Source organism: Columba livia, chromosome 3 (assembly GCF_036013475.1).
Source record: "Columba livia isolate bColLiv1 breed racing homer chromosome 3, bColLiv1.pat.W.v2, whole genome shotgun sequence".
Taxonomy (NCBI): domain Eukaryota; kingdom Metazoa; phylum Chordata; class Aves; order Columbiformes; family Columbidae; genus Columba; species Columba livia.
In genome coordinates, this window is record NC_088604.1 from 33,397,444 (window position 1) to 33,410,557 (window position 13,114).

Sequence of the window (13,114 nt, forward strand, 5' to 3'; positions counted from 1 at the left end):
GTGGTGTTATTATTAAAAGGAACGTCTTTAAAAAAATAATTGCACAAGCATGCACATGAAAAGATATGTTGGTTCTGACTTACTCATCACCTGAATACTTTATTTAAGGTCAAGTCAGGCTGACGAGATTGTTTTTGCATGTCTGATTCACTCTAGCAACTATGAAGGTCAACCTCCAGCTCTTTGATATGTAACAGAATTGGGAAAGAATGGGAGAGTAGGGAAGGAAAGCTCAACACAAAGGATGCCAAAAAAAATGCAGCATGCTTTCTTACAGTATAAAGCAGAAATAGCCAAGGTGAGCAACATGAGAAAAGTGGTATTTTTACTCTGGTATTTGGGAAAAGAAAAAAGTACAGATAAGATCATACATTTAGAGATCTTCCTGGTGCTTCGTTTTTACTTCTGAGGGTTTCTTAACTTTTTTCATGTTCTCTTTTGGGAAGCCGATGCTGTGATATTGTATTTTATTAGTCCTTGGATTTTTACCGCAGAAATTTGCATGTGTGTGAGGCTAACTTGATCTATACGCATATTCAGCAACCAATATAATGTAGCCCAGGGCACAGTTCTAAAAGTAGATAGTTTTGAGCTACCTTCCCAACAAAGAAAGTAAAACATGGTCTGTACATCTGAAGTCTCAGAAAGGATTGTCTGACCTAGAACTCCAAAATTCCAAAATATCTTGATTTAAGGGTGGTAATTGAGCACTACAGTAATAGAATCAGACAAGAAAAGAACATAATTGGAGTACATCAGGTGCTAGCAATCTAAGACTTTGTATTACTGGCCATTTTCTTTTTTTAAATTTTTTAACTTCTCACGTTAACAAGAAGTAACAGAAGTTGTTTGTTTTAATTTTTCCTACTCATAAAATATCCATAGGCCCATTGAAGGTAAGTTCTTCAGGTATTTCTGAAATTTTTCTGTTAATTTTAGCCCTACAGAAGATGCATAGCTTTATTCTTGCATTTTCCTAGGGAAAGACAGTATAGGCAGTAAATGCACATCTTCTGGCAGCTTGGCATGTGGACATACCTGCAACAAATGACACATATAGACTGAAGAAGACATGAGAATTGCCTGGTTAGCTTTATAATGTGGTCCCAGAAAATGGTGCTGAGCAGCTGACCGCAGGTCTTGCTTGTTCTCATCCTCCTGCTGCTCCAGAAAAAACTCCAGAAGTGCTGTCAGACACACAACTTGTGTTTGGTGTCCTGCAAACACCCGGCAGTGGCACAGCACTCTCCCTCCTGCCTCCCACCACAGACCCCACAGGCATGTCTTACGGTGATGAGGCACTTTACAGAACCATTTTTTTGTCATCAGAAGCTTCATTCAAACAGCATTTCAAGGCTCTGTCTATAAACACCTATCAATTCATAGTATGCAGATCTTTTCCATAGCTTGCATTAACACCACATGCCCTCCTAGAAGGGCCAGAAGCTGCCGCCATTCCTGAGATGGGGGACTGAGATGTAGTTGATTGTGAGAACAAGAACGGCTGTATGTCCTGCTTCCACTGCACACAGAAGAGTACATTCACAGGATTTTTATAATTTAGATTACTGAAACAGTTGTCCTTCTTTCAATATTCTTCCCCATTCCTGCAGGTGGGAAAGGATGCAGGCTTTTTAAAGATTTTGATCTTTCTTTATGCTGCCTTCCAGATGCCGACCACTTTGTGTACATCATAGTAATAAACATGGGCACATGGTGACAGCAGAAGCCTTACCAGTGTTGCAGAGGGCAGACTGATTCCTTCATATACCATGAAACACAATTCCTTGTGCTGTGGGGTTTCTCTTGCTTGTAGGCATCAGCATTCATCTCAAGATAAGCTGTACTCTATTGCCCAAAACTTCTGAGACATCCATCCAGGCAGTTCTTACTCTTTTAGTCATGCAGTTGGCCAGACCCACCTTTGCAGAGAGACTACCGTTGAGGGGTATTCCTCCATCCCCCTTTTTCAAGATTTTTGGTTCTACTGATGAGTTCCAAGTATGTTGGCCCTTTTGTTGCAGTTTGACTCAAGTTTAACAAGCAATGAAAAATTCTACACAAACTTAATCCACAAGAGGCTTAAAAGAGTATTGTGGGAAGCTAGACTTTTGTGCTCATTTTAATGTTTTGGAAAAAACACTGTTTCCTTGAGAGGAGAAACAAAAAGATTATTTGAACCACAAAGAGCAACTTGACAGGAAGGCTACAAAGACACAAATTGTGTTAGAAACCTAAAACCTAACTAGGGGTGCACAGTCTACCACTGGCTACCAGAGAAAACCTAATTTCAGGCACATAAGTTCACTTTGCTGCCAGAAAGTTTGTAGTTACCCAGTAGAAATTACATGGGAACAGAGCTGAAAGCCTCCCAGAAACCATAGTGTTGACTGAGGTTTAGAAGCAGCAGCTACTGACACCCTGACATGAAGGAGCAGCAACAACCTAAAACTCTGCCATGCCTACAGCTTCTGCCTCATTTTCTGTGAAATGTCTTAACAGAAGACATTGGAAGATACCCACTTTTCCCTTTAAGTTTGTAAATTTGTGGTTGTCTAGGTGGAAGTAGTCAAGTGCAATTTTGGCTTTAAACACATGTATGCCTGTATCCCAGAAAAGGAAACACACTCTTCAGAGCAAGGACAGTGAAACTCTGGAGCAGGCTGCACAGAAGTTGTAGAATCTCCATCCTTGGAGATACTCCCTGTGTGACTGGTCAAGGCCCTGGGCAACCAAATGTAGCTGCAAGAAGTTTGGACCAATTGACCTTCAGAGGTCACTCCCAACCTGAATTATGCTACAATTGTTTGAAACCTAATCCACTTCACAGGGTCTGTACTTAGGAACTAGATCTGCTCCTACCCTATGGACACAGGTCAGCTCCTCTTCTCAAACCACAGAACAGTACAATTTGGAGACGGAAAGCAATGTCTCTGAGCATTTAGCCTGTCCTTGAAGTTACAGAGACCTCTGGAGAAATTATTCCAAAAGGACACTAAAGACCAACAGAAATGATTCATAACAATTTGAAGCTTTTATAAACACTGCCTTCAGTATCTTCAGTTTCTCTGGCTTAATAGAGTCCTGTTTAGCCTAGATCAAATTAGCGATCAAATGCCAGAGTATCTGCCGAATTAACAGCCACTGCAAAACTTTTGAACCAGTAAAGACATTCTAGCACTGCACTACTACAGTGTTAGTAGTATTAACACTTATGTGCCCCTCCTTTATTTTACTGTTTGCTCTAGAACACCCTCAAATTCTCTAATAAACCTTTTTTTTTTCTTTTTTTTATGCTTAAGAGTTCATTACTTACCCTAGTGACTGAGAACAAGCTGTTTTGTGAGGCAGTGTTGGAAGGTTATGAAGTCTTAATCATGATTGACATATATATGTTGATTTCATGGACAGCAAGATAAATACATGATCACTTGCTGGTCATATTTGCCTGCTTACAAATCTTCATTCTTTTCAGGAAATATTATGTTCCACTAAGCTGTAGCAGAGAAAAGCCACTGAAAAAAGAAATCTATCACATGAAGGTGCTGAGTTCAACTGAGACTACTTCTAAATTCCTGAAGCTGCAGAGGACAGTGTTAGCACCACTATGTAGTCAGAACTGTCAGCTTTGGATGGTGTTCAGGAATCAGATTCCTCTATTTCTAGACGTATTAAAGACAACTTCCAGCAGTTGACAGCAAAGATACAGCATAATCAAGCCCTCAACATTCATTTCCACATAAATTGAATCTAATCCTAGTCATTTATTGTAAGATTAATTTGCTCCACTAAAGGAAACTCCTATAATAAAGACATGACTGCCTCATAGGGATTCAGGGCATTCCACTCACCTTTGAAGTACCAACATAGACCACATACAAAGAAAAGAGGCTCACAATTCAAACATCTGCATACTGATCAACTCAATGTACACTTACTAGAAGTAAAAACCATTCTAGTGTAGAACATGTGATACATATGCTCCAGGCCACCACAACACAACGTAAAACCTGCTTTATTGATTGCAGTTAACATGTTACAATTAAATTATGATTCCAAGCATTAAGCCAGCTGCTTATGATGAGTATAAGCTGCCATCATAGTCACATGGAATTGGACGAAGAGATGCTAGTCACTGAGGCATCTTCAACTGGAATCATTTCTGCTTCTTGGGCATTGAAGCAACAAGCAGCTCGTAAACAACATAGGCTGTTCCTGAATTAAGAGACAAAAAAGATATTTTCATAATGGTAAACAGAACTCCTTTCAAGTCAGCTTTCCTTTCTCAGAAGTACTGACAATAAGCAACTGCAATTCAGACACATTTCCATAGTCAGGTCTCAACTTTTTTTTTCCCTTGGGAATACATATTTTAGAGAAAAAAACGCTTAGATACCTCTCCAGAGACTGCATAAACATAAAGAAACAGGAAAAAGGAGAGAGGCATGTTTGTGGAACTTACACAGATCATCATAAAAGTAATGATTCCTTATTCCTAAAGTAAATGAACTGAAAATCCATTAAATCAACATTTTTAAGATAGAGGCTATTACAAAATATATGTAATAAGCAAAGTAAAGGTTAAATATATGTAGTATCATAAAGTTTGGATATATTCTACTAGTTTTCACAGCATGTGAAACCTCAGCACGTCAGTTATCACCTAGCACTAAAAAGAGTCAGGCTAGTGAGAAAATTGGTATATGTATGTGCTATAATTACGTTTTACTCCTTTTCAGAATAAGCTAAGTAGTTCTAGTTTTCTCTAACATCACACTTGAATTCTGAAGGAGTAACCAGCCCACAGTACTGTCAGTCAGGGGAAAAAAAAAAAATCCATTTGAAAATCTAAACTTGACAAGGCACAAATAAATACATAGTATGCCCAAATGTTTCTTTGACCTCCCTACATGCATTTTGTATGTTCTAAAGATCAGACTGAAGGAACTGCATAACTAATTTACAGAGGAAACACCAGGCATATTGGAGACTGTACTGAACAAAAAGTATTTTAATATTAGCACATTGGAAACTGTACCCAAGCATAAATAATGTTAGCCTTACCAAAAACCGAAATAGCCATGGTGGCTCTATACAACAGAACATCCATTACACCACCTTTAAGATGCACTGGGATGCCATTTTCTTCCTAATGGAAATAAGCAACAAAAAGGAACTATTTAAATACAGTTCTTGCAATATTGTGTTAATATAACCAGAATTACCCAGAACAAGAATTACTTCCCCAAATTATCTTCCCAACAGGCATTGAACCTTATTTAGATTCCACTTTGCCTTTCAGGTCGGTGTCAGGTGATCACACACTAGGTTAGTATAGAAAATGATGTGCAAGTTCATTTCTAAATGCCCGCTGATGGGCAAACACCTAAACGCTTGTGACATCAGCCACAAGCCCCCTCAGGGAACAATATACAACTAGCAGCCCTGGAACTCCCCATCTGTATCGAGCACAATCAACCCCTGCTATAGGGAGCGACAAGGGGAGAAGCCTCTGCTGTCACCTGGTGTCACACAGGAAATTGTTCTGATTCACCTGAAGTGAAACACCCAGACACCAGATCCACATGATCTTTACCCTTGTCAGCAAGTTCACGCTGTTCTGGAATTCAAACTGGGCTCCAGTGCTGGTGAACTGCAACCCAGACCAGCTTAACTTGCTGCCCAACAAGTAAGGAATGGGAGGAGAAAGAGATATGCCCAGAGATCTCCACCAGCAGAAGCAGAACTTCTGACCTCACCCGTTGCCAACATCCTGTTTCCCCTTGGCACACAATTAACAGTGTGCTCCTCAGGCAGTGTCCCAACAAGACTGGCTTTCTCTTTCAGGGAAAGGAAAAGCAACAAGACACAAAAACTATTAAAAGTGGGGCTTCTAACATACTTTTGTCCTTTCACATTGCTGAAGCCCAGCCTACTCTATCCTCAGAATGAAGCTACTGCTCCAGGTTATGGCTCACAATTGGGAGTACGCTCCTGCGTATCCACTGCTTTGACATTTGAAGAACCACTAGTTGTCACTAGATGGCCCTATCAACCAGGAAGAGATGAATTCAGAAATCATTTTTAAAAATTCAATAATTTTCCAGGAGTTAATCCAATTCCTTAAGACCTTTGCTCTTTTCATAAGTGAGAAGCACAGTTATACCACATCTTCATTAAGAGTTATGGGGCTCATCTACAGGCTATGGATATATCTGTAAGATTGCAGGTTTAATTTTTTTGCTGTACTCCTGTTCTCTCACTTTATTTTTCTTTATTTGTTCTCAGGACATACTCCCCCACCTCATCCCATTTAAGGGTACTTTGTCTTTATCTCTGTACAGTATCTACAACTTATAAGAAACTCAGGTACATGTCATTTCATGGGGTAAAAAACCTCCAGGAGTCAGCAAGTCAAGTATGCATGTACAAATACTCTTAATTTCCATAGAAAATAACTGATTACTTCAAACACTGTAGACCAACAAAACTGATTGCAAGAGGTCACCTCAGATGTAAAGACAACTTTCACCACCTCTTTAAAAACAAAATGTAAGCAATTATAATCTACTAAAACCTTGTTATTCTACTATCATTCTACTATCAGTGCTCACTCAATACCTGAAAAAACTTCTGCTTCTCAGCAATTCTATTTTCAATCTGCCTGCGTGAAGCAGTGCTTATGGTCCTTTGGGAAATTTGGCGAAGATTCTGAAATAAGAGATAAAAGTGTTTTAAAAACAGTGAAATTTTTCAGCTATATCCACGAGGGATAAAAATTGTTTCTTTTAAAAGTAAGATAGAAGTGGAAGGGATAGGAAGAAAGAAAAGTCTATAAAAACCCAACCAACCACACACAAAACAAACAAAACTTCACCCAAACCCATTGGTTTTGAATTCAGTCAGTCTTTCAACTGACTACATAAAGGACTGATAGACCGGTTACCTAAAAGGAAAAACAAAAAAATCAGGAAAACTACTTTCAATAAGATAAAATAGATTTATGGATCTGCAGCACAACCTTGATAATTAGCATCCTTCTGGGGGAAATCTTGATCTCAGCCCTTTAGATCTCAGTTTTAGGCACCATTTGCTCTGTCTGACTCTCGTGATGGGGACAACAATATTTAAGACAAACATGTTTGTGTAGACAAGGATCTTCCGTCATAGCTGCAGTTCGCCCGCTAGCCACCAGTCCAGGAGCTACCTTCACAGAGCTGAAGAAGGCATCACCCCTCCCACCCCCGAGTTTAAAAACACCCTCCTGTGTTCTACGCTGGAATCTGTTTGCACAGGCAGATCACATAGCTTGCTCTTTGGTGCAGGTCGGGCCACCAAAACCAATAATCTATAATTCTTCAGTGGTTCGAAGCCTGCCTTCGTTAACACGTATCGTGAGAACTAACTGTACCTTTAAGCTCCCAACAGTTTCCTTCAAGCAACATTAACAACATGGATCCTCCCCCGCCAAATTACCTCCGCTAGAAATGCAGCCACGGGGCAAACAAACATCCAGACGATGCTGGTTGCAAATAACGGAACAACACACCGACACCTTCTCACCCACCCCAAACAAACACACTATAACGTTTATCTCCTTAGAGACGGCCCAGGCGCACCACAGACCCGCTGACTGGGCTCCCGTCCCTTCGCTCAGCACCAGGCGGAGCCAGCGGGCCGGGACCTTGACGGTAACGCTTCACTCCAACCGCCGCAGCGCCTCCAGCAGCTCTGGGCACCAGCGCGGCCGGCAGGGACCAGGCGGCCGAGTCCCGCAGCCCGGACGGGCATCCGGGATGGCGGTGACAGGGCCCCCCGACGCCCTCCGCCCCGCCCCGCCCCGCCCGGGAGCGGCAGCCCCGCAGTGGGCTGACAAAGCGGTAGCCGCGGCCGTAGCGGCTGCTCCCCCCGGCCCGGCCCGGCGAACTCACCAGCAGATTCCGCCACATCGCGGCTCTTGGTCCCGTCACCTCCCTCCGACAGCAAGGGCAGCGGAAGCGGAAGCAGGTCCCCTGCCCACACCACTGATACCACAGAGGCAGGCACGCGGCGCGCCCAGAGCGGCACCGCGGAACTTAGAGCGCCACCCCGCCGGCGCCCTCAGTCCTCCCGGGGAGGGAGGAGATGGCGGAGCAGGGGCCTGTCGCGGGGAGCGGGCCGGTGCTGAGCGCGCCCCGGCGCCGCCCAGGCTGGTGTCGGAAAGGCTGCTCCCTCCCCCGCGACGCTCCGTGCATTAGAACGCTTCAGAGGCGCAGGGGCTGGAAGCGGGTCTTGCGGGACAGCACCGCCACCGGCCCCTGCTATTCACACGGGCTGCCCCGGCGTCCCCTTTGCCGGGGCCAGGACACCGAGCCTGGGCCTGACCCAGCTGCGTGCGTCTTCACACCCTTGGGATGGATATTGAGCCACTACACATGGAAAACAACAACATCTAAAACAAGTAAGGGGCTCCCTGCCTCACAGCCCAGTAGCAGCAGATATACTGAGAAACTGAGAAATCTGCACGTGAGAAAAGAAAACACGACTTCAGCTTCGTGTTTCACAAACTACAGGCAGTGAGGCAACGCCAGACTTCTGTGAAATGCAAGCCTATTTCATTCTAAAGGAAGAATCCATTTGCCCTTCAGGAAAGTCCTCTGAGAAGCCCGTGCTTTTCCTGCATTGCAGATCTGGCTTCGTAATTGCATCTTCTCCTGCTTCGACCTCACACCGAGAGACAGCGCTGCAGGAGCGCTATTTCCTGGCTCTGCTGCAGTTGTAGGGCACTCAGGTTTTGGCATGACCCAGCTTTTGCCCTGGTGCCAAACCTCTGTTTTCATGGTGCTGGGCCAGCCAGACCCCTCCTGGGGACCTGCATGGGAGTCCTGGAAGTGCTCCTGGAACGAGGGGTTGACCCAGATGGTGTGGATGGTGTCATCAGTCCCCTGGGAAGACTGGGACCACTCTTTGCTTCTCTCATCTTCCCAGTCTTCCTCCTTCACCAGGGCCACTGGTTTGTCCTCTGGCACCTGCAGGAGGGCCCTCCCTGCTTTCAGCCCTGGCTGCTGGCTGGGTCCACGGCACCCAGTGAGAACCTTGTGCAGGACTTCACTGACCATGCCCTTGACAATGTCCAACAGAACCACATCACTGGCTGTGGAAGGCAGGTGCCTGTCTCTCTGCCTTGGGTTCCACCTGTGTGCCTGTGCTTCTGGGCCACCCAGACCCCTCCTGTGGACCTGCATGGGGTCCTGGAATGGGGGGTTGACCCAGATGATGCAGATGGTGTCATCGGTCCTGTCAGAAGACTGGGACCACTCTTTGCTTCTCCCATCTTCCCCGTCTTCCTTCTTCACCAGGACAGCCTTCCTTGCTGCCTCAGTCATCTGGGGGCCAAGTCCCGGGCTCCCAGTGACAACGTTGGCCAGGACCTCATTCACAAGGCACTGGGCTGTTCCTTTCACAGCTGCACATCTGTCCCAGACACACCTCCTATTTGCTGTCTTGCCGCCCCTGGGCAGCCGGCCAGGCACAGCCCAGGGGCTCGGCTTGCTATGGGGCTGGACGGGTGGGATGTGCAGCAGGAGACACGTGGGCTCGGCCTGCCACATGAGTAACGTGTCAAACACAGCAAATTAGTGCTCAATCTAGTATGGAGATAACAAGGATCATATCTCAAAGCACAGCACTTCTCAATCTGATGAACTGCCCCAGAAAGAAACTATTTAAAAACACAAAGACAAAGAAGTATTTATAGGTATAGTCTTAGCTGAGCAGAATATTAAAAATACCATTTACCATAGTCATAGAGAAATATGATGTGCTGTAACAAAACAGGAAATTGGATGCATTATTTAATAGTTTTCAAACATTCAAGCAGTGCAATTACAGAATAACATTAAGAATACATGACTGCTACTGCAAGGTAGATTTTCATTCATTACTCTTGCAATCTTTCATCTTATGAGTGCATATAATATACATATTCTGATGTTTGTATACTTAGTTGTATTTAGATGTTGGTAAAAGTCTCATAATCCCCAGACAAATTATTATTGCTTAATTTCTGCTATGTGGACTATTTCCTGGTATTTCTGAATCTGAGCTTCAGTGCTATTGTCTGTCAAAACACACTTTACAACAGAAAGGCCACACTTGAAAGCTTGGCCTGTGGGTTACGTACCAATTGAAGCTACAAAATGACTGCTCAGCAAGCACAGCTGGTGTCTGCAGTGTTGACTAATTTATGGAGAAATAAAAACTTGAGGGAAAAAGAAACAACAACTTGGTGCCTCAGGGTGAGGTTATTGCACTATAAGCAAACTCCGACTTTTTTACTAGCAGGGCAGAATGGAAGAATAATTAAATAATTATTAAATCAAAATTCATTGTTGAACGGTTTTATTTAAGGCAGAATGAAAACAGGGCTGTTAATCTAAATGTAATAAACATCACAAAAAAAAAAGTTTTACCTCTTAAACCAATAACAGAAAGGTATGTAAACCCCGCTAAAGAGATCACACAAACCATGTTCAACCCAGGTGTGGATGTGGAAACCCCTGGTGTGTCAGGACAGCTGAAGACGGCAATTTTTTAAACCTCATCTTGAGTCTTGCATGCCAACTGGTTTAGTTTTTTTCTTGCAGACAAAACAATTGACTTCCTAGTTAAAAGTTACATTGTGTATGAAGAGAGCAAACACACTGAATTCTCTCTAATAATTTTTCAAGTTACTTTGAGTTGTATAATACACTAAAATTGCATTAAAAGCAGTTGCTGACAGAAAGATTTGTTCTGAAGTACACAAGCATCTATTGTGAAGCATTCCCTAACTTCAACCACACAACTCCAGACCTCAGTAGGCAAGCCTGGAGACAATTATGTTTTCATTTCTTCCAACAATATTACAGTCCAATCTTTCCCATTTTTATAGCAGAATTAATGAGGTCATTATACATTCCTGGCCCTCTAACACTACTTAAAACATCTCACCATTATTTTGCAAAATTTGAGCACAACCTTCAGGTACAAATTCAGTTAAACTCATACTAACCCTTTGGTTGGCTGGAATTGTTTCTTCTATGTCAACTTTATCTGAAATCAGGGTCCGGTGAGAAAGAAAGCCACCTAGTTTCAACTTTTTTAAACTTATTGAGCTTCATTAATTATAGACTTAAGCTTTTATTCTCTTCATTTTACTCTAGATTTTCTAGCAGCAGTTGGCCTAACTCGATGGAAAGTATTACTTTATTATCAAACACAGGTTGAGCGCATTTGGAAAGGGAGGCTTACAGGAAGGTAGTTTCTTATTTGAGACTTGGGTCACATAAGGACATGTTGATTCTTATCAGGCCATTTCGTAATGGACTTTAGTCCTAATTGGAACTGTCAAGTAAGATTAGACATCACATTTCAGCACGGAAGGCAATATGGTGATTAGAACAGATTCTGTGAGCTAGAACATCAGGCATTTTACATGAAAATACTTCCGCTGAGCTGGGGAAAACGTAATACTACTACTAAAAAGAACCTTTTTGCAATTGGGTTTTCTACTTCAAGAAGCAGCCTCTTCTTTAAACTGGCCATGTTGCTGAGAGCAGGAATAAAACTGGCTTAGATTTTATTTTTTTTTATTCCTACTATAAAAGTGAGTATTTTTAGCAGGTTGTTCAATATAGAGAACTGTTTGATATGTGGAACATTTTGAGGTGTTTGGTTTAGTGTTTGGGTTTTGTTTTTTTTGTTTGTTTGTTCTTAAACTATGTCAATAGAACCTCCCCCCACGGGACTGGCCTGATTTTAAGATTGATATTGCAGACTTTCCTGAAGGCCTTTACATTGTCACAGTCTTCATTTCTAACTCACCAGGTAACACAAATACCAAACTTCTATAGAAAACAAACTTACCGCGTACCGAGCGTAGATCACAAATTTGCAGGCAAGATCAGAAACCATATTCTCATCATGGGAACTCTGAAGATCAGAATCATTTGCAGTGTTGCCAAATTACACTATGGTTACGCCTTGTTGTCTTCAGCAGCATCATTCCAATCGCTAACTTTTTTTTTTAAGTAACTGTAGGTATATTGTGCTTTAGACTTAGTCACATTTTTCCACCAGACGCTCACTTCAACTCAGTCTTGGACATCTGTCTGTCTATAGGCATTGTAACCCTTATCTTCCCACTGCACCTGGGACACCTAAGAGAAAAGTGCAGTCAAAAGTGCTTCCCATGAATCCAATCCAAATGCCACCCACATTCATTGCTCTATTTGATGGATTCAAGCAGATAATATACATTTGCAGGTGTTACTTGACCCTAGATTGTCATGGCCTTTCCCCTACAGGGATTTCTATAAAAAGAGACTTGCATTCTTCAAGGTTTAACACCCATAATTGAAGCAAAACCATGCTGGTTTTGTTTCATTGTGTTTTGTTTTTGTTTTCCTGAACCTGGTTTCCGTACTAGCATGACCTTGGGAAGCAAAGGCTGTGAAGGATCCTTCACATTCCAGTTATAAGCTGGTAATGCTTCCTTCCGACTCCACAAAGCACAATCGACAGCTCCCCAAATAGCCTGGTGCAGTTAAAAAAAAACCCTGAGGTAACAATCTGCTTCGTTACAGGGATGTAGATTTTTACAAGAAACCAGAAGGAAGCTGTTCTTGCCCAAGAGAGTTTGTTTGGAGAGCTCTTACATAAGACAAGGACATATCTAGTTCCCTAAATTACTCTCTCCAGGAAAGATTTAGTAATAAGCAAACCCTCATAACAGCAGCAGCCTCCAGAAAGTTCATAATATTTCACACTTTGGGCACCGCTCAGTGGGGTAAGACTTGGAAAGCACTGAACTTGGAAAGCCAAGGCCTTGATATTCGTAGGTCTGAACCCTGGTGGCAAACACCTCTGAGGGTGCCACTGAGGAACCAGGTCACAGGTGTTCAGATCCAAATTCAACACATGACACTGAACACCTGGACAGTGACACCTGCCCTGAGATGAGTCAGGCAGGGACTGTGGTTTCACCTTTGAAGGCACAACATGTGGGCAATACGTAGGAAATACAAAATCCAAGGTTCTCCACAGTTACCAACATGACATCAAGACAAATGAGTATGAGTGAAGGAACAGTTTA

General features: G+C 42.8%; 1 protein-coding gene across 2 annotated transcripts; it reads right to left on the minus strand.

Moving 5' to 3' along the window:
• Positions 1 to 3,999: 3,999 nt before the first annotated feature.
• On the minus strand, positions 4,000 to 8,149 carry LOC102084227 (cytochrome c oxidase subunit 7A2, mitochondrial). 2 transcript variants are annotated; one of them, XM_065056341.1, is made up of 4 exons: positions 7,932 to 8,149; positions 6,622 to 6,711; positions 5,065 to 5,149; positions 4,000 to 4,215 (listed from the first exon to the last, which is right to left on the minus strand). In XM_065056341.1, exons 1-4 carry the CDS (start codon positions 7,947 to 7,949, stop codon positions 4,157 to 4,159), a joined length of 252 nt encoding a protein of 83 aa, XP_064912413.1. In that variant the 5' UTR covers positions 7,950 to 8,149; the 3' UTR covers positions 4,000 to 4,156. The 2 variants fall into 2 exon arrangements, with proteins under 2 accessions (XP_064912413.1, XP_005506799.1); XM_005506742.4 differs by lacking the exon at positions 7,932 to 8,149 and adding an exon at positions 7,477 to 7,527.
• Positions 8,150 to 13,114: the final 4,965 nt, after the last annotated feature.